The sequence below is a fragment of the Oncorhynchus clarkii genome, chromosome 6 (genome assembly GCF_045791955.1).
Source record: "Oncorhynchus clarkii lewisi isolate Uvic-CL-2024 chromosome 6, UVic_Ocla_1.0, whole genome shotgun sequence".
In the NCBI taxonomy this organism is placed as follows: domain Eukaryota; kingdom Metazoa; phylum Chordata; class Actinopteri; order Salmoniformes; family Salmonidae; genus Oncorhynchus; species Oncorhynchus clarkii.
In genome coordinates, this window is record NC_092152.1 from 40,030,135 (window position 1) to 40,049,814 (window position 19,680).

At 41.2% G+C, this 19,680-nt stretch overlaps 2 protein-coding genes across 2 annotated transcripts; one reads left to right on the top strand and one right to left on the bottom strand.

Annotated features, from left to right (window-relative positions):
* Nucleotides 1–659: 659 nt before the first annotated feature.
* LOC139411131 (hexokinase-4-like) lies at nucleotides 660–5,920 on the bottom strand. The gene is made up of 10 exons (XM_071157005.1): nucleotides 5,738–5,920; nucleotides 4,886–5,048; nucleotides 4,476–4,630; nucleotides 4,216–4,335; nucleotides 3,983–4,078; nucleotides 3,733–3,832; nucleotides 3,375–3,558; nucleotides 2,429–2,584; nucleotides 2,027–2,260; nucleotides 660–1,910 (listed from the first exon to the last, which is right to left on the bottom strand). Exons 1-10 carry the CDS (start codon nucleotides 5,795–5,797, stop codon nucleotides 1,763–1,765), a joined length of 1,416 nt encoding a protein of 471 aa, XP_071013106.1. The 5' UTR covers nucleotides 5,798–5,920; the 3' UTR covers nucleotides 660–1,762.
* A 6,896-nt stretch (nucleotides 5,921–12,816) lies between these two features.
* Nucleotides 12,817–18,930, top strand: LOC139411135 (synaptobrevin homolog YKT6-like). The gene is made up of 8 exons (XM_071157010.1): nucleotides 12,817–13,005; nucleotides 13,310–13,480; nucleotides 13,707–13,789; nucleotides 13,883–13,983; nucleotides 14,159–14,263; nucleotides 15,444–15,509; nucleotides 15,687–15,788; nucleotides 15,998–18,930. Exons 2-8 carry the CDS (start codon nucleotides 13,377–13,379, stop codon nucleotides 16,031–16,033), a joined length of 597 nt encoding a protein of 198 aa, XP_071013111.1. The 5' UTR covers nucleotides 12,817–13,005; nucleotides 13,310–13,376; the 3' UTR covers nucleotides 16,034–18,930.
* The last annotated feature ends 750 nt before the right edge of the window (nucleotides 18,931–19,680 follow it).

Genomic DNA, 19,680 nt, shown 5'->3' on the forward strand with positions numbered 1-19,680 from the left:
TTCGCACAAACCAGAAAAAAATGCAACAATATGTCTGTGAAACTATATATTCACAATATTATGAATGAATTGTGGTTTATTTGGTAACATTTCGTATTGTGACTGATTTTACTAATTGTATTAGTACTGTACAAAGTTAAAGGTGCGCTATTTGATAGATTCTCCCTCGGGCTTCCAGTTGGGAGAGCTGAGGTCAACCTACCCCCGCCCCCCCTCCCCATCTCGTACTTCTGAGTGGGAGACCTTCCCAGGCAGTAGCCAGTCTAGCTCACAAACTAGAATCAGGGTTCCCACTCCGACAAGGTTAATTGACCCACAGTCCCACAAGGTGACATGATATCATTGAAGTAACGTGCAAATGAGCGATAGAAAACCGATTGCTCAAATGTCACATTTTATTTTGTGCAGGCGTCCCGTGCCGCCCCCGGCAAGATGTTGCCCCTGGGCGGCTGCCTAAATCCGCCACTGGCCAGGGGCACGCTCCGACACTCAGACATCATTTACAAATTAATCATGTGTTTAGTGAGTCCGCCAGATCAGAGGTATCAGCCATGACCAGGGATGTTCTCTTGATAAGTTTGTAAATTAGACCATTTCCTGTCCTGCTAAGCATTCAAAATGTAATGAGTCCTTTTGGGTGTCAGGGAAAATGTATGGAGTTAAAAGTACATCATTTTTATTAGGAATGTAGTGAAGTAAAAGTAAAAGTTGTCGAAAATATATATAAGTAAAGTAAAGTACCGATACCCTAAAAAACGACTTAAATAGTACTTTCAAGCATTTTTACTGAAGTACTTTACACCACTGAGTATGACTGTAGTTTACAGTCCTATTCAGTTGCATTGGGTGTTTGCCTGGGAAACTTTGTGTGAGTTGCTCACTTTACTAAACAGAAACAGAAACCTGACAGTTCTTTATAACAGGATGTGGTCATGTACGCTAAAGCCACTTCAGTTATTTAGCCACTTCAGTTATTTGGCCCCTTCAATTTCAAATGACGATAGGCACACAACAAAAATATTTGTATGTTACAGCAACTTTACTTACAACAATAAAAAATGGTCACATTACAAAGCACATTATCATTCTTAGATATACATAATAGGAATTAAGACCTTTACGCTCATCACAGATACATCACTTTTATCAATACGCTATCAAAGAAATATTTAATTTCCCACGAACAGTAAGTGAAAGACTGCACTGCAATACATTTGAAATGGATAATCCCTTAGTTTTAAATGTATATACGGTAACATCTCTGGATTAAACAGACAGCATCAAACTAAAAAACATACTGATGCTATAAATCAATGCCAATCTTTTTCCCTTTAACATTATATTACATTATTAATCAAGCTTTAAATACCTGCAATCAGTGGAAGCTTGAGAACATGTTTAAACAAGGGGTCGTTACTTTCTGGGACTCACAACTTATGCATTGTGGGACTGCAGGGACTTTTCAGAGGCTCATCAGTTCAAAAACACATCTGTATAATACTGTACACTGGGAAGAGTGATGATTGAATCTGTCTCTGTGTATCCCATGTTGTGTGTGCTGTGGGGTTATTTTTATGTACAGTGAGTTATCCACACTCGTATTGCTTCTCTCACCAATGAGGAGTTACAGATTACTCTGTGAAAGCTTCAAGAGGAGGCCAGAGCTGGATCACCCTAGATGAGGTATAATTTACTGTATGAGGTCAGAGTTAAGCCTGGTTCACCTGCATCGCCCCCTATAGGTGGGAGGCTGTTACGACTCTCAGGGTGTCAGCATGCACGCTGCCATCTTACAGGCTACTGCCGAGATAAGTGCCGCCCCCCGGCCACTCCCTTCCTCTGATTGGATGAAGGTGATGTCACAGTGAGGCGTCAGCTCCCGCACAACTTTGTGGAACCTGTCCTGGAAACTGTGGAGGGAGATTAACATCAGAGTTAGAATACAAAACATGACATTGTCGCTAGATATGACTAAGATTATTTGTATGTTATACTTGGTGACTCCCTCTCCCTCCTCCCTCCTCACCAGGGGTGGAGTTTGTAGACGGAGCCGTCGATGCCCACAGTGATCTTCAACACCGCCTGGCTGCGGCGTTCTCTCATACGGTTGATTACGCCGGCTAACCCCGCCCCACACATGTGTGCTGCCCGCGTGGACACGCTCTCACAAGCTAGACGCACTATGTCACAGTCCAGCTCCGACGGCAACACGCCCAGCGTAGACAGGATGTTGTAGATCTGCTTCCTGTCTCCAGAGTCACTGAGGAACACACAGGGAGAAAACACACACTTAGACTTAGTGAGGGAAGCTTTGACTGGCTCGGAGAGAAGACAGTCACTGACACAAAGAGTTGGAACTGTGTCGATGGCATTGTAATAGTGTTGACAGTTGTAATTCTAATGTCATTGTTGTGTCGTGACCCCTCACCCCTCTATCTGGGAGACGTAGCGCGTCTCAAAGCTGCCGCGAGTCTTCAGCAGGTCAGAGGCTTCTCCGTTAAACAGCAGCTCCTCGTTCACCAGCTTCAACAATACCAGCCGCACCAGCTCTCCCATGTACTTCCCACTGATCAGCTTTTCATAGCTACGGGAGCGATGGCGAGGAAGGAAGAGAGAAAGGGGGCAGAAGGGAGAGTTGAGGGAAGCAGCGGGGCAGAGCAAGTGGATGGAGGAAGAGAGAAAAAGAGCTGTGCGTCACACAACACGTGAACCTACATCCCTGTCATCATCATTTCCCAGCTAGGCCGGGGAGAAACAAGAAAGTGAGAGATTGAAAAGCAGGAGAGCGATCTCTCGGTCTGGTCGCTGTGGGGCAGAGAGAGAGATAAAGTGCTAGGGTGAGTGAGGCTCAGCTCAGCGGTTGCCTGTGTCAAGGGCCTGTCAGAGTAGACGGTAAACAGCCATTAGCCTGGCTGACATTAGCTAGCGCTGGACAGGAGCTAATTAATCTGACCCTGATGTCTAGTGACTGGGCTGCCACTAGCCTCGACTTGGAAAACAAGAGGGTTACCTAGTGACCATACATAGGCTGCAGGTTAGTGTCAGGTGAGTGTTGTAGACAGGCTGCATGTGCATTGTGTCACAGCAAAGTACAGGTCTTTCAGAAACTCTTGACTCTCACATACTTTGAGCTCTAAGAATGGACACATGTATACATGTCTGGATATACTGTACATGCAACCAGTACTGCACAAGAGAAACTAAGTACTACTTTCAAATTTCTGCAAATTCCTGGAAAATAATCAATTATTTTAGCCACTTTATGCCAATTAAAGGTAGTTTTATCACCAGTGGAGATTGTAACACTCCCTAAACTTAGGAAGGCCTAATTAGGTTATTGTGCTGAGATAAACAGTGTAAGGCCCAATACTCACAGTTGTTGTCCAGGGTTGAGTGATGTCTCGTCCACCACCCTGTCGTACTCCAGTCTAAACTCCTCCAGCTCTCCGTTGGCTCCAAAGGCCCCCCACTCTGTGTTCACACACATCCTCCCCTCTTCCCCCTCCACCAGCTCCACTGTCCTCATCTCCTCCATGTAGCAAGCGTTACACCCAGTACCTGAGGACAGGACAATGCTCATATTACATTTGATTTGTGTGTCGTATTACAGACAAATAGCAACATAGTAGGCTTTAAGGAGAGGTAGAGAGCTGGTAGGTAACATGAGATAAATTGCTGATAAACCTGTGTGTGTGTGTGTGCGTCTGTGCGCGCGTGCATGTGCATCCTTACCCACAATCATTCCCACTTCGCAGCTGCGGTCCTCATAGTAACAGGATATCATGGTGGCAACTGTATCGTTCACCATGGCAACGACGTCCATCTCAAATTCCTGAAGAGTAAAGGAACATTTCAGTACGGCTCTATTTGCATGAATCTAATACGCATGTTTTACAAATGTATCATAGCATGTCTATCACAACATATCTATTATTCTATGTATCATAAACATAGAATCCTAATCCTGAAGTGAAAATCCTACCCCTCTCCTCTTGATGGCATCTCTCAGTAGTCCCACCACGTTGTTACCCTCTGCTCCAGACGCCTTGAACCCTTTGGTCCAGTTCAGTAGGATGCCCTGGGAGGAACACAGAGGGTTTGGGTTGTTAGCAGGGCTCAGACACTAACTCAGATACTCAGATAGTCACTTGCGTATCAAATCTCTAATCTGAAGTCTGTGCCCTGTGCAGATCTTGTACTTAGTCCATCTCCAACCTTGTCTATGTTCTCGTGTCGTACAGGAAAGGAGAAGGTGAAACCCAGAGGAAGCTTCTTGTGCTTGATGTGTTGTCTGTTCAGGAAGTCTGATATACACTCAGCAATGTAGTCAAAGAGCTGAGAAGAGCGGGGAAGGAGGGAAAAGGGTGAAGGGAGAGAGAGGATGGTGAGTCATGATGATTTATGGGGGACACTGATTAAACTAGTCGACACAATGCAGTTCTCGGTGAACACTTCTAAGTACACTGCACTCTCACCATCTCAGCCGTGCCTGTCATGGCGTCCTCAGAGATGGAGTACATCTGGTGTTTGGTCTCCACCTTCCATCCCCTCTCCTCATCCTCCCCCACCTTCACCAACATCACACGGAAGTTAGTCCCCCCCAGGTCCAGGGCCAGGAAATCACCCACCTCTGACACAGCGCAACACACAGAACGGTGTCATATAGGATCAAACACACACAGCAGGGGTTTCTGGAATAAGAACATTGTTCTATCTTATTTTTTTGTTTTTTAAAGCACTACAAATTGAATGTCAAATAAATCTAATAAGAAATGTCATGTTCTTTCATGTGCCATCACTCATTTAGTACAAATAGCCTAGGTATCATGCATGTACATTGTTATCTCACAAGAAAGCATGATATAAACTAGGTATATGCCTCTACCTGATCCTTCAGGGGTAGAACAGACGTAGGTGGGCAGCATTTTGACACTGGCCTCCTGGTGCGTCTCTACACGCAGTCCCCGGTCCATCTCCCTCATCATCCTCTTCATCACCTCCTTCAACTGCTCCTTCTTCAGCCTGAACTCCGACAGGATCTGCTCCACCTGGGGAGGGAGGGACAGAGCCCTCACAAGTAACCATCATAATATTCATTCCTAGAATACCTTGAGAATAGAAGAACATTATTTACCCAACGGAACTTCAGGTGTGGCATTTCTCAAGTCCAAGGACACTTTACATACGCACGTCATGAGTAGAGTACAGAATTTAAAGCACAGTAAAGGAAAGTGTGAAGAATGACAGTAAGGGTAAGGATAAGGAAGATCTATTTCATGTTTAACTTCAGCCCTTTCTCTCTCTAATGTTTATTCATCTAAAATGTCAGCTGCGGAAACAGAAGCGTTGAAAACCAATAAAAAAAAATTGAATAATTTCAAAGACATAAAAGTTGCGTCATGCCGTATGCTCTGTGTTATGGTGGCTCTGAAATACATTTCGCCACCAAGATACACAGTTTCATCCAGGTATTTCACAAAGAGGACAAAGTAGTAAACTGAATGTCTGACAAAGCTTCTCACCCAAAACTTCCTCTCAAACAACATGGAGCAGTATATGTGTGAAGACTTGAGTTAATTCAGACAACATTCATGCAGAGTAGAAAGTGAAATTATAACATTGTTAAGGCAATAATGTTCAAATTATTTTTGGAAAACTTAATCAACTCAAGTAAACCAAACCCAAATGAGATTATTCAGAATTTCTGACCTGAACTCTTCAGAAATGTGTGTCTTACCATGATGACTGTCTCTAGCACAGAGCTGAGGCTACAAGGCATCTTCCCCATCTGGCTCATGAAGGAGCTGACGCACAGTATCTTGTCTAGCTCTCTAAATCACTCGTGTGTGTATCTAGGTGTGTGGTAAGTGTGTGTTTGGCATGAGTGTGTGTGTATGCAGAGTCAGTGAACTGTAAATGTAGTTGAATGAGGACCTCGGCTGTTTTTATGCTCTGGTAAAGGGGGCTGGCCGGGGGAAGATGGAGGCCCACACAAATGCCCACCCCCTAACCCTTCACCCCATCTAGCCAAGGACATGTGGTCAGATGATATCTACAATTTCTGAGACAATATGACTCTAGTAATACTGCAAAAGAAATTGACAAACCAATTCAATTTTTTTCCTGAATACAAAGTTTTATGTTTGGGGCAAATCCAATAGAACACATTACCGAGTACCACTTTCCATATTATAAAGTATAGTGGTGGATGCATCATGTTATGGGTATGCTTGTAATCGTTAAGGACTGGGGAGTTTTTCAGGATAAAAAAGAAACAGAATCAGCTAAGCACAGGCACAATCCTAGAGAAAAAGCTGGTTCCGTCTACTTTCCACCAGACACTGAGAGATGAATTCACCTTTCAGCAGGACAATAACCTAAAACACAAGGACACATTTTCAGAGGACAGAGGTTTTACCAAGAAGACAGTGAATGTTCCTGCGTGGCCTAGTTACGGAGTTGACTTAAATCTGCTTGAAAATCTATGGCAAGACCTGAAAATGGTTGTCTAGCAATTATCAACAACCAATATGACAGAGCTTGAAGAATTTTTTAAAGAATAATGGGCAAATGTTGAACAATACAGGTTTGAAAAGCTCTTAGACTTACCCAGAAAGGCTCACAGCTCTAATCACTGCCAAAGGTGATCCTAACATGTATTGACTCAGGGGGTTGAATACTTACAGTATCTAATCAAGATGTATTAGTGTTTGATTTTTTATACATTTTTTAGAAATGTTTTTTTTTTAATTGTCCACTTTGACATCACATAGTATTTTATGTAGATTGTTGACAAAAACAATACAATTCAAACCATTTCAATCCCATTTTATAACACAACAAAATGTGGAAAAAGTCAAGGGGTATGAATACTTCCTGAAGGCACTGTAGCTTGCTACGCTATACAATGTGAATTATCACCACAGGTCAATTTGAACAGCAAAGTACTGCAGTGAGAAAATCTTTCATATGCGTAATGACAAACCCAAAAGCAGGCAAAAAAATAAATTTAATCAGACAGGGTAAGGTTGATCTAAACTAAAACCTTTGAAAAGACATACAGCTAACTATTACTGTTGCTATTTAACAGCATTTCTAGTACAAGTAACCTACATTAATTTCCACTCTGTATCCATTTGATGGTATGAATGACCAGACTTGGAAGTTTGTCTGTTTAGTAGAACAGGTAACATGGTCATTTGAGCTTAGTCATTGACATAGAAATAGTTGACATTCATAGATGACTGTGTTTGCTTAGAAAACGTGGCAAAGGTGTGACCTATTTCATTGGGTTCAACAGAAGCCTCTCACAGGATTATGATTTACAGTAGGTCTGTATATATGTACCTACAGTATTAAGATATCTTCACATAGGGAGGTAGATCAGACACTGGTATAAAGAGTGTAATATTGCTGTATTCAAAGTCTTAGTCATTGTTTAACTAGCTCAATATTAGATGTCAAAGCATCTAAATTTAGCGCACTGCAAAGTTGAATGACCGCTAAAATCAATAATGAAGCGTTGTAGGCAAAGGTCTCCTGTGCTTATCACCCGAAAAGGTTTAATTTTAGACATGACCAATGGTAGTGTCAAAAACAACTCCAAAAATAGCTGTGGTGACCCTTTCCTGAGTGCCCCTATCTCCTGATTTCAGAATAAATGCAACAGTAACTCTTACCAACAGGCTGACACACACTTTGTCAACTACAACCCGCCTTATCGGGAGATTAATCATGGATTTAATTCAAATAGCGCTTTAATTTATATAGCACTTACAGGGAGAATCTCAAAGACAGAAACTGAATTAGCTAAATTAATTGGTAGCTCATGCATGTACAAAACTGCATGAACAAAGATCTTCAGTAGAGGCTGGCACAAGTCCAGATTATATTTGACTCGGCCTGTTTCCACAATAATAAGAGATTGAGTTCATTTAAACATTCCATATTATTTATTCTTTATCAGTATAATCTTGTGTAATAAATCATTGTACTGTATTATGAATTCAAACCTGAAGAATATGTTTTCTTGTGTGTAAAGTTTGTTTGAATAGCCACCCCCCCCCCCCCCCCCCAACATGCACATGTGCAACATAAATCAGAAAAGAGGTGAGGATCTTAATTCAACCTTCCTGTATAACCCTGGGCAAAGATGCTATAGGTGTTACTGTAACACACACACACACACACACACACACACACACACACACACACACACACACACACACACACACACACACACACACACACACACACACACACACAGGCACACACACACATGCATGCTGCTGTTTGACAAATCCATCCATGTTTGATTGGTGTCAGGTCCTTTTATGGATGGAACTTGAATGTGTGCCAAGTAGCTCCATAGCTGATTTTGACGGCTAATTTAACCCAGTTAAAGCTCTCCTACTGGGCTGTTTGCTGAGATGGCCTGATGGGCAAGGCTTCCATTCACCTGCCTCACTCCTCAGATGAGACTACATAAAACCACCCACTTTTTATTCATAACAACTGTCTACAGTCATTCAGCTAACACATCCACCTTCTTAAAAAACAAAAATTCCGAAAGTCATCTCTCAAAAGTAAAGCAAAAATAGTACTACTTGTACAATGCCACATTTAGAATGTTAAATGCTGTAGGCAAGTAATCTAAATAGCCTGATAATTCATTTTTCATATACACCTTATCTGATACCCTGTTTCATGCTTTCATGGACTGGCAGTGATTTATTTTTATGCTTCTAAAACTCAGTTTGCTAGAAAGTAGGATTTTCCATTGCCCTGGAATGAGACTTTCTAAATAGGACAACTTAAAGCGGCCCTTCAGGGAATCTTCCATTAAATGGATAAGATTATCCCAATATTTTTTACCTTATCCATCGTATGAGGATCCATATCATACATGTCCTGCCGGTCATGGGTGCTGTCTGCTGTGGAACAGTAAGCGTGTTGTCCAGTTAGGCTACGAGAGCAGGTTGGAAAGTAGCAGTTGGTCTTGAATCTTCATCTGTTAATACAGGCCTATTGAACATGTGTTTGAGGAGTGTCCAAATGATTTATGTCCAACCAGTTCCTCAGTGGACAACATTGTCTGCTGTTAGGCTAGTTATTCTGTCAAATAATACACACTAAAGGCCTGTATAAATAAACAAACACTATTTCAGTTAAAAGTGTTCACTCAAATGCCTGGAAAAGTCTGTATAGGCTAGTCCTAAAATAAACTTGTTTTATTCATTTGTGCGCTTTTGTAGTTCATGACGCATCCACTGCGGCCATCAATAACAGAAGTGCACTGGCCAAAAAAAAACGACTCAACCTCAGATAAAATCAAGTCCTTCTCACCATGGTCCTCAGATCCCAAAATGTAGCAGTAACATTCAAATAATCTCCATCCAAGTAACCTCAATGTATATCCAAAAATAAATGTTCTTTTGCTTTTCCGTTTGAGAAAACAATCTCACATACACCTCCAAAGCTCTTAGCCTACATCTCATTAACTAGGCTGCTATTCTTTTCTCAATATCTATGGCAACCAAAACTGTCAGATTAAAGGGGGGGGGAAACACCCCTTATCCTGCCACAACCACCCTGTCAACATATGCTCACAATAGCTTTCTTTCACTGTCTCCGTGCCCAATGTTTTCAATTCGCTGCCCTGGGAGTCAATAATTTATCTGCACACTTCTAGTATGGAAAGCACTTAGCACCGAGTTAAGTGGTCAGGAGGAAATTGTTAAATTAAGCAAAATTACTTAGGAAAACAACAAATGAGAGTGGTGAGAAATCAGAAGTGGCAAGGCCTATACCCGATCGAAAGGTCACTGTCTACTCATGACCTGTCCTAATAAGCCTAATAATAATAATTTGTGGGGGTTTTATACACTCCTTTACTTATTTATACTTATTTATTTGGACAGTGAAGCTAAAACGTTTCATCTGGATATAAACTCCAGCATTTTGGATTTGAGATCAGGGAATTTTTTTGCTATCAGTCAAGTCAAATCAAATGTTATTTGTCACATGCCCCGAATACAACAGCTGTAGACCTTACAGTGAAATATTTACTTACAGTAAAAGCCCTAACCAAAAACACAGTTAAAAAAAAAAAAAAAAAAAAAAAAAACGAAAAAATAAAATAAAAATAAAAAATAATTAAAGAGCAGCAGTAAAATAAGAATAGCGAGGCTATATACAGGGTTACCTGTACAGAGTCAATGTGCGGGGGCACCGGTTACTCGAGGTAATATTAAAGAGTTATTAAAGTGACTATGCATAGATAATAACAGTGAGTAGCAGCAGCGACTGATGTGGTGTACTCCTCAATGCCATCGGAAGAATCTCGGAACATATTCCTGTCTGTGCTAGCAAAACAGTCCTGTAGCTTAACATCTGCTTAAACTGACCACTTTTTTATTGATCTAGTCACTGGTGCTTCCTGCTTAATATTTGCTTGTAAGCAGGAATCAGGAGGATAGAATTATGGTCAGATATGCCAAATGGAGGGCAAGGGAGAGCTTTGTATGCATCTCTGTGTGTGGAGTGAAGGTGGTCTAGAGTTGTTTTCTCTCTGGTTGCACATTTAACATGCTGATAGTAATTTGGTAAGACGGATTTAAGTTTCCCTGCATTAAAGTCCCCGGCCAAGAAGAGCGCCACCTCTGGAAGAGCGTTTTACTGTTTGCTCATTGAGTGCGGTCTTAGTGCCAGCATCGGTCTGTGGTGGTATGCAAACAGCTAAACTTTTTTAAATGAAAACTCTCTAGGTAGATAGTGTGGTCTACAGCTCATCATGAGATACTCTACCTCAGGTGAGCAAGACCTTGTGACTTTCTTAGATATCGTGCACCAGCTGTTGTTTACAAATATACATAAACAGCCACCAGTCTTACCAGAGGTTACTGTTCTATCGTGGCGATACAGTATAAAACCTGCCAACTGTATGTTGTTCATGTCGTTGTTTAGCCACAACTCGGTGAAACAAAATATATTACAGTTTTAAATGTCCCGTTGGTAGTTTAAGCTTGCTCGAAGGTAATCGATTTTATTGTCCAATGATTGCATGTTTGCCAATAGAACTTATGGCAGTGGGGGCTTACTCAGTCGCCTACAAATTCTCAGAAGGCAGCCCGACCTCCGCCCCCTTTTTCATTGTCTTCTCTTCACGCAAATTATGAGGATTTGGGCCTGTTCCCGGGAAAGCAGTATATTCTTCACGTCGGACTCTTCAGACTTGTTAAAGGAAAAAGCTGCTACCAGTTCGTGGTGGGTAATCACTGTTCTGATGTCCAGAAGTTATTTTGGTCATAAGAGATGTTAGCAGCAACATAATGTACAAAATAAGTTGAAAAATATGTTAAAAAATAAGTTACAAACAACACAAAAATATAAACAAAATAACACAGTTGGTTGGGAGCACGTAAAACATCAACCATCCTCTCTGGCATCATTCTACAAGTCGTTACTGTTGCCTATGCTATTTAATAAACTGTAGTATTAATCCGCAATGGACTAGGACGAGAATATTCCTTGCCCCCAGGTGAATTGAAGTTGATGACAACGCAAAGGCTGTCAATAACCTACAGAACTTGAGACAAATACATGCAGCTGTAAGCCATGGAACACTTTGATTGGCCATTGAGCCACCGCCAGCTATTGCGCTAATAATTCTGAATGTACAAATAGCAAAAAAATATTTCAGACACACCCCCTGATTTATAGCTCTACCGCCAGTGCTTAGATTTACCATTGCATTAAGATTGTCAAAATAGAACCCCAAATGTTTAATATGAGGCAACAGTACAGAATGTCACCTTTTATTTGAGGGTATTTTCATATATGTCTATTTTACCGTTTAGAAATGAAAGTTATTTTTGTATCTAGTCCCTCCCATTTGAAGGTGTTATAAGTATTTGGCCCAATTCACTTATAGTGTATTAAAGCAGTCAAAAGCTGAGTATGGTCCCAAATTCCTAGCACGCAATCATTACATACATCTCCAAACTTCTTGGATGGATTTGCAGTTTGTTTTGGTTGTGTTCCGAATTATATTGTGTCCAATAGAAATGAATGGTAAATCATGTGGCATTTTGGAGTCACTTTTATTCTAAATAAGAATATAATATGTTTCTGAACACTAGTACATTAATATGGATGCTGCCATGATTACAGATAATCATGAATGAATAAATCGTGAATAATGATGAGTGAGAAAGTTATAGAGGCTCAAAGATAATATATCCAAAACATGCTAACCTTTCATTATTACCAATGGGGGGGTACCCTCAGAATCCCTACTTCCCAGAGCTATGCCTGTGACACCAGCAGGGAGTGGGGTCACAGCCAGGGTAACCATCATCAGCTACCTTTCGGTTACTGGCCCAATGCTCTAACCTTGAGGCTACCCGCAGCCTATGTTGTTGGCATGTTACAGTAGGCCTATAGAAAAGATATACATGAAAACATTAGGCATCATAATTTAGGCCAGTACCTATAGTAAACTATTTATTATATAGTCACAAATACATCTGTACATTTGGTTGTCTGGCTGGGATTGTAGATAATATGGGAAATAAGAATAGTCTACCTGCTGCTGGCTGAAATTGTGAAAACTAGGCCTATGCATAAATCAGTTATAAAAACAAAATATACATTGTGTCCCATGTATTTATTTTATTTTATTAGAACCGCTCAGCAAATAGACGTAAAAAAATGTTGATAGTAAGCCTACACAACATTTTCCTATGCTTACTTTTTCACACCTCAAGCACAAGCGATCTGGAAGTAGGAACTGTACACAGAATTGTAATGAGGCCGTGTTGCACTCCGGTACAATTACCCTGTGGGACATTGCTTCGATCGTGACGTGGTTGGTGTGGCTAGAAAGAGACGAACTGGTCATAATACTGATAACTTCCTACAGGTCGTTCACTAAGTTATTATGGAATAATTCAGTTGGTATTTTATTCTCAACAGTTAACAAACCATTTAGTGCAGTCTTCTCTGGTAAGTAAGTACGACAAGGGAACTTGAGCTAGCTCCATCGTTCTTGGCACTTAGTTTAGCTAACAACAACAACAACAATTGTGCTAACGTTAGCTAGCAAGCAGCACACAAATATGGCGAGAACGGTAGCTACATGTCGATAAACGTTAGTCTATCGCGGTAGCGTTAGTTAGTTCGGCAATCGTTTGGATTGTAGAGTATGTGTGTAGTAGACAGTACGCTACCTTGCAGCTTATGTATTGTGTGGCTGTACGGATGGTTTGGCTCATGTGATTTGAATTTGTGTCCCTTTCTTGACATGTAGGCATTGAGACCTCTAGGCTGCTGCGCTGGGACACGCCAGTCATAGCCCTGGGACTGTCTGCGTCATCATGAAGCTGTACAGCCTAAGCGTTCTCCACAAAGGAGCGACTAAATCCAATCTCCTCAAATCCGCATATGACCTCTCTTCCTTCAGTTTCTTCCAGCGCTCCAGGTGGGTCTTCCTCTTGGCACATGGGCTGAAGTGCATCTCAATAGTCTAAGGGGGTTCCTTCCCTCCATCTTCACTGATTTAAACTTGTACATCAGGGCAGATGAAGAAGTTAACACCCCAGTCATTAATAATAGCCTATCTTAAACCTGTCATGGGTTTAGACTTCATTAGAATTGACAAGAACACCAACAATGTTTTCACCTTTGTTTGTGTTTGGTTTTGGCAGTGTCCAAGAGTTCATGACTTTCACCAGCGCCTTGATTGTGGAGCGTTCTGCACACGGCAGCCGAGCCTCAGTCAAAGAACAAGGTTAAGCCCTGATACATTGGGCTATAGCATATGGGAGTTTTTTTTATTTGTTATGTGAGGACACCTATAATTTCTACCCTTTCCTCCCTCCAGAGTACCTGTGCCATGTGTATGTGAGGAATGACAGTCTGAGTGCGGTGGTGATAGCAGACAGCGAGTACCCCCAAAGAGTCGCCTTCACACTACTAGACAAAGTGGGTAAACTGCCAAGAGGTGCATTACCTCCTTAGCAACAAGTGAAGAATATTACTCTCTGTTCTGGGTCTTGTTCCTCTCAAGGTTTCTTCCAAAGTTATTGCTCCTCGCCAGGCCCTTTCGGCTTTATTTTTGATGTTTTAAGCTGTTCTAGATTGATGTTTGATCATGTAGGTGCTAGAGGAGTTCTCCAGGCAAGTGGAAAGTATAGACTGGCCATCTGGAAACCCAGACACCATCAACTACAAAGCCCTGGACATCCACCTGGCCAAATACCAGGTACACATGGCATCCTGTCTCTGAAATAGACACATAAAATGCACTACCATTCAAATGTTTGGGGTCACTTAGAAATGTCCTTGTTTTTGAAAGAAAATCAAATTTTTTGTTCATTAAAATATCAAATTGATCAGAAATACCGTGTGGACATTATTAATCTTAACCGCAAAACACCAGTCTCAACATCAGCAGTGAGGAGGCGACTCCGGCAAGCTGGCCTTCTAGGCAGAGTTCTTCTGTCCAGTGTCTGTTCTTTTGCCCATCTTAATATTTTCTTTTCATTGGCCAGTCTGAGATATGGCTTTTTCTTTGCAACTCTGCCTAGAAGGCCAGCATCCCGGAGTCGCCTCTTCACTGTTGACATTGGTGTTATGCGGGCACTATTTAATGAAGCTGCCAGTTGAGGACTTGTGAGGCGTCTGTCTCAAACTAAACACTAATGTACTTGTCCTCTTGCTCAGTTGTGCACCGGGGCCTCCCATTCCTCTTTCTATTCCGGTTAGAGCCAGTTTGCGTTGTTCTGTGAAGGGAGTAGTACACAGCATTGTACGAGATCCTCAGTTTCTTGGCAATGTCTCGCATGGAATAGCCTTAATTTCTCTGAACAAGAATAGACTGACGAGTTTCCTCAGAAAGTTATTTGTTTCTGGCCATTTTGAGCCTGTAATGGAACCCACAAATGCTGCTGCTCTGGATACTCAACTAGTCAGAAGGCCAGTTTTATTTCTTCTTTAATCAGAACAACAGTTTTCAGCTGTTCTAACACAATTGCAAAAGGGTTTTCTAATGATCAATTAGCCTTTTAAAATGATCAACTTGGATCAACACAGTGTGTCATTGGAACACAGGAGTGATGGTTACTGATAATGGGCCTCTGTACACCTATGTAGATATTCCATTTGTTTTATTTTTTATCAGCCGTTTCCAGCTACAATGGTCATTTACAACATTAACAATGTCTACACTGTGTTACTGATCAATTTGATGTTATTTTAATGAACAAAAAAAATGCTTTTCTTTCAAAAACAAGGACATTTAAGTGACCCTAACTTTTGAACAGTAGTGTACATTGCACATAGATTAATAAAATAAAACTTGAATAACCAACCCTACTTTGAGTCCTTCATGTTTCTTCTTGGATGATTGTGAAAGTTTGACAGAATTTGTGTTCTCTCCTCAGAACCCCAGAGAGGCAGATGCAATGACCAAAGTGCAGGCTGAGCTAGACGAGACAAAAATCATTTTGGTGAGACACTTTAGTCGACACTCGCGTACAACTCCCATAATGGGGAAACTTTAGATAAGCTTAGAACATTTCCCCCCTGTGTAGGAAGCTTGCACTACTGCATGTCTGACACTGTTAGTGCCTGTGGTTGGTAGGATGCTGTATATGAAGTGGACTGGGCTGTGATTGTCTCTGCAGCACAACACCATGGAGTCTCTGTTGGAGAGAGGGGAGAAGCTGGATGACCTGGTGCAGAAGTCTGAACACCTGGGGAACCAGTCTAAAGCCTTTTATAAGACTGTGAGTGGTGACTGAACTGCGCTCTCCAGTTCAAATAATCACAGCATCTTAGATTAAACTTGGGCTACTTTTATCCCAATTTAATTTTCTACACTTCATCAAAACTTTTTTTATTAAGGCTAATTTCCATTACATATGTATCCTTCTCAGTGTGAAATTGATATTGTAATCGCTGATCAGTCACTTTGTCTGTGTTTTCTATCCAACAGGCACGGAAGCAGAACTCATGCTGTGAGGTCATGTGATGTTGCTGACTGTCCTCTTGGATCTCTCTCTCTTGGCCTTTCTGCTCATTCTACAACTTCCATCGTGCCCCAGCCTCCAGGAGACTGAATGGCCTCCACTCAGTCTCTGGGAGGGAGCAGGGGAGGAAGGATGTGGGATCTCTGGAATTTCTTTACATGCTTACTGGGGAAGAGGAGAGGATGTGGGGCTGCAGGACTGGTGGGGTTTCATCAGGAAGATATCATACGTATTGGCTTCATTGTAACAGTTCAAAAGGTGTTTTGAGGAGGTTCCTAGCCAGCCAGGACGTGTTTGTTGTTCAAAATGTCTTAAACCGTTTCCTGAATTCAGACTGTATCAGAGTCTTAATCTGAGTTTGAACTCAGCTTTCTGGGAGTTTTCATCGTATGCTTGGCGTTAAAGAGACCCTGACAATCTCCCTCTGTACTCAATGCAGTAACTCACAGGATCTGCTGGTGATCTCATTAAGGTCTGGTATTGACATTTTATTTCCTCTGCCCTGTAGATGACACGGTTTCCTCACATTCGTGGTTCAGGGCCTGAGACAACAGAACTCCATGATCAAATCCTCTTGAGTTTGTTTTCAAAGCTCATTTCTACAGGACATTAATTGGATTAGTGTTTTGATTATGTAACCTAATCAAAACAACAATATGTAACCCATTGATGTTTTGTTCTCTATGAAGACGTGAAAACTTTGAAACATTCCCAGGTTTTTCAAATTCATAAAAGTTGATTGGTATTGTAGCACAAGCGGGTGAACTTATGTTGAACTAAAATGAGGAGCTTATGTTGAACTAAAATGGGGTGGCCTGTACTTATAGAGCATTGTGTAGTGATGTCTACAGATTCTCATTGATAGACAAAGCCTTATTAAAATATAGGGTTAGATTGAAGTCCCCCAACGTATGTGTTTGGAAAGTGTCCTATTGGAGGGGCTCTCTGACTTTGTAATCCTTCTAAAGCTGTTGTGTTTTTAGACTGGACAAAGGCTTAAGACATGGCACACAATGAATCAGCCACGACCCACCAATGGGTTTTGCTCCACCATTAGGTGTTCTACTGCAGCCTTATGTCTGCAGCTCTGCCCCCTGTTGGCAGTGTGAACATACTACATCTGGATTGGATTTCAATTCTAACTGAATGATCATGACAACACATGTTGGGTAGTTAACTTCACTTTTGGAACAAGGAAATTACTACCTGAGGTTATTATTTCCTGGTGAGCAATGCTTCTAATGTTGCAGGTAGAAATGTAATGTATAGAACAGACAAGATTCCCTTTTCAGCATAACACTAAATCGTGTGCGTTTTACAAATATTTCTATCAATGTATTCTGTTTCATTTAACAGGCTCAGCTTTGTGTGCACAGCACACTCTCAGATCACTCATTTTGTTGCGCTCAGTATTAAACATACCCATTTGATTTTCTTTTTTAGCAGAAATGGCTTCAGGTTGTCATTGTGTTTCCAGACCCCAGCGGATATGTGAGATAAAGCGAGGCCTTTGATATTTTAGATGTAGTATATCTTGCTGCCTTATTTTGTGTGTATGACCTGGTTGTGTGTATGTGTAATTGTTTGTGACTGTGTGCAAAGACATAATTAGTCAGACTTTAACTGCTCTTATTGCTTTACGTCACAACTTCTGTGCAATCGTAGGCTGACTATATATTCTCTCCAGATAATGTTTTATCTTAACCTGTTTCATTTGAGTAGGGAAACAGTTCATTTGACCCCAGTGTTTCCAATGAAAGATACTTCTACGACCCTTTACATGCTTATGTCAAACTCTCCAAATTATGCCGCGTTCATGTGCTAGTCTGAGATCTAAAATGTCCGACTTGCTAACTAGCAAGTTGGAAACTTCAGAGTTTCGATTTGCACGTAAAGGAGGCATAAACTATGGGTGAAAAAAAACATTTGCCATAGAGTACCGCAGTATGAGTCATAATACCCATAAAACCTAGTGGTCAAATAAGGTAATGGTTCCAATTGTTTTTCCACCAATAATTTTTCCAATTGGAGATTTTAGAAACAACATTAGGATGTGTTTAGTGTAGGCTTACCCTGGCATAACGTCTTGAGAACCGTGTAAATCTCTTGGGCAAGGTGACAAATACATTCGCCTGTATTTACCCCTCAAAAAATAAATGCTAATTAGCTGCTAATGTGGCTATCATAAAGAACTACAAATGTCAGACAATTCTTCTACAAGTCTCCTACTAGCTGTATAGATTGAAATGTTAATAGATTAATCATAGGCAGTTTGTAGACCAGTCGTAGACTATTTTGTTCACTCATGCTGCAGAAGACACCACAGATGTTTTGGAAAATCGGTCTTGGTTGGCCCAGTTCTTATCTTGGAGAAACAGTCGCGACCTGCAGCACAGTCCTACTTTAATTTCCTCAAATGTTTTTGTTAACCCTGCTTTTTGGTGTTAACCAATGATTTATATAGGCTACATTAGATGACTGACGGAGCGCTGTTTTGACACCACCGTGCCTCCATCTTGGCACTCCCCCACTATTGTAAAAAAGTTAAGCTATAGAATGTCTACATTTGTTTTTGCCACCTTTATTCTATTACAGTCCCCTTAAATGCAGGGATGGATAACTCCAGTCTGCAGGGGCTGAGTGATGTCACACTTTTCCCCCAGCCTTACAAAACACAGCTGATTTAGCTAATTGCGTTTTTAAACTGAAGATCATGATTAGTTCATTATTGGAGTCAGGAGTGTTAAGTGTGACACCAATAAGGCCCCTGAGGACTGGAGTTGCCCATCCCTGCCTTAATGCATACTTTAAAATTATACTGAACAAAAAATATAAAAACGCAACATGTAAAGTGTTGGTCCCATGTTTCATCAGCTGAAATAAAAGATCCCACACAGTTTCCATATGCACAAAAAGCTAATTTCTCTAAAATGTTGTGTACAAACTTGTTTACATCACTGTTTGTGAGCATTTCTCCTTTGCCAAGATGATATGCCACACTTGTCAGGTAATTGATTAAGAAGCTGATTAAGCATGATCATTACACAGGTGCACCCTGTGCTGTGGACAATAAAATGCCACTAAAATGTGCTGTTTTGTCACAACAATGCCACAGATGTCTCAGTTTTGAGGGAGCGCACCAAATTGGCATGCTGACTGCAGGAATGTCCACCATAGCTGTTGCCAGATAATTGATTGTTCATTTCCTTACCATAAGCCGCCTCCGTCATTTTAGAGAATTTGGCAGGACATCCAACCGGCCTCACAACCGCAGACCATGTGTAACTACTCCACATCCGGCTTCTTCACCTGCGGGATCGTCTAAGACTGGACAGCTGATAAAACGGAGGAGTATTTATGTCTGTAATAAAGCCCTTTTTTGGGGAAAACTAATTCTTATTGGCTGTGCCTGGCTCCCCAGTTGGTAGGCCTATGCCCTCCCAAGCCAACTCATGGCTGCACCCCTGCCCGGTCATATGAAATCCATAGATTAGGGCCTAATGAATTTATTTCAATTGACTGATTTCCTTATATGAACTGTAACTGGGTAAAATCTTTGAAATTGTTGTGTTTATGTTTTTGTTCAGTATATATTATGAACTAAACATCACATGTAAAAACATTTTTCTTGAAGTATAATTTTTTTTGA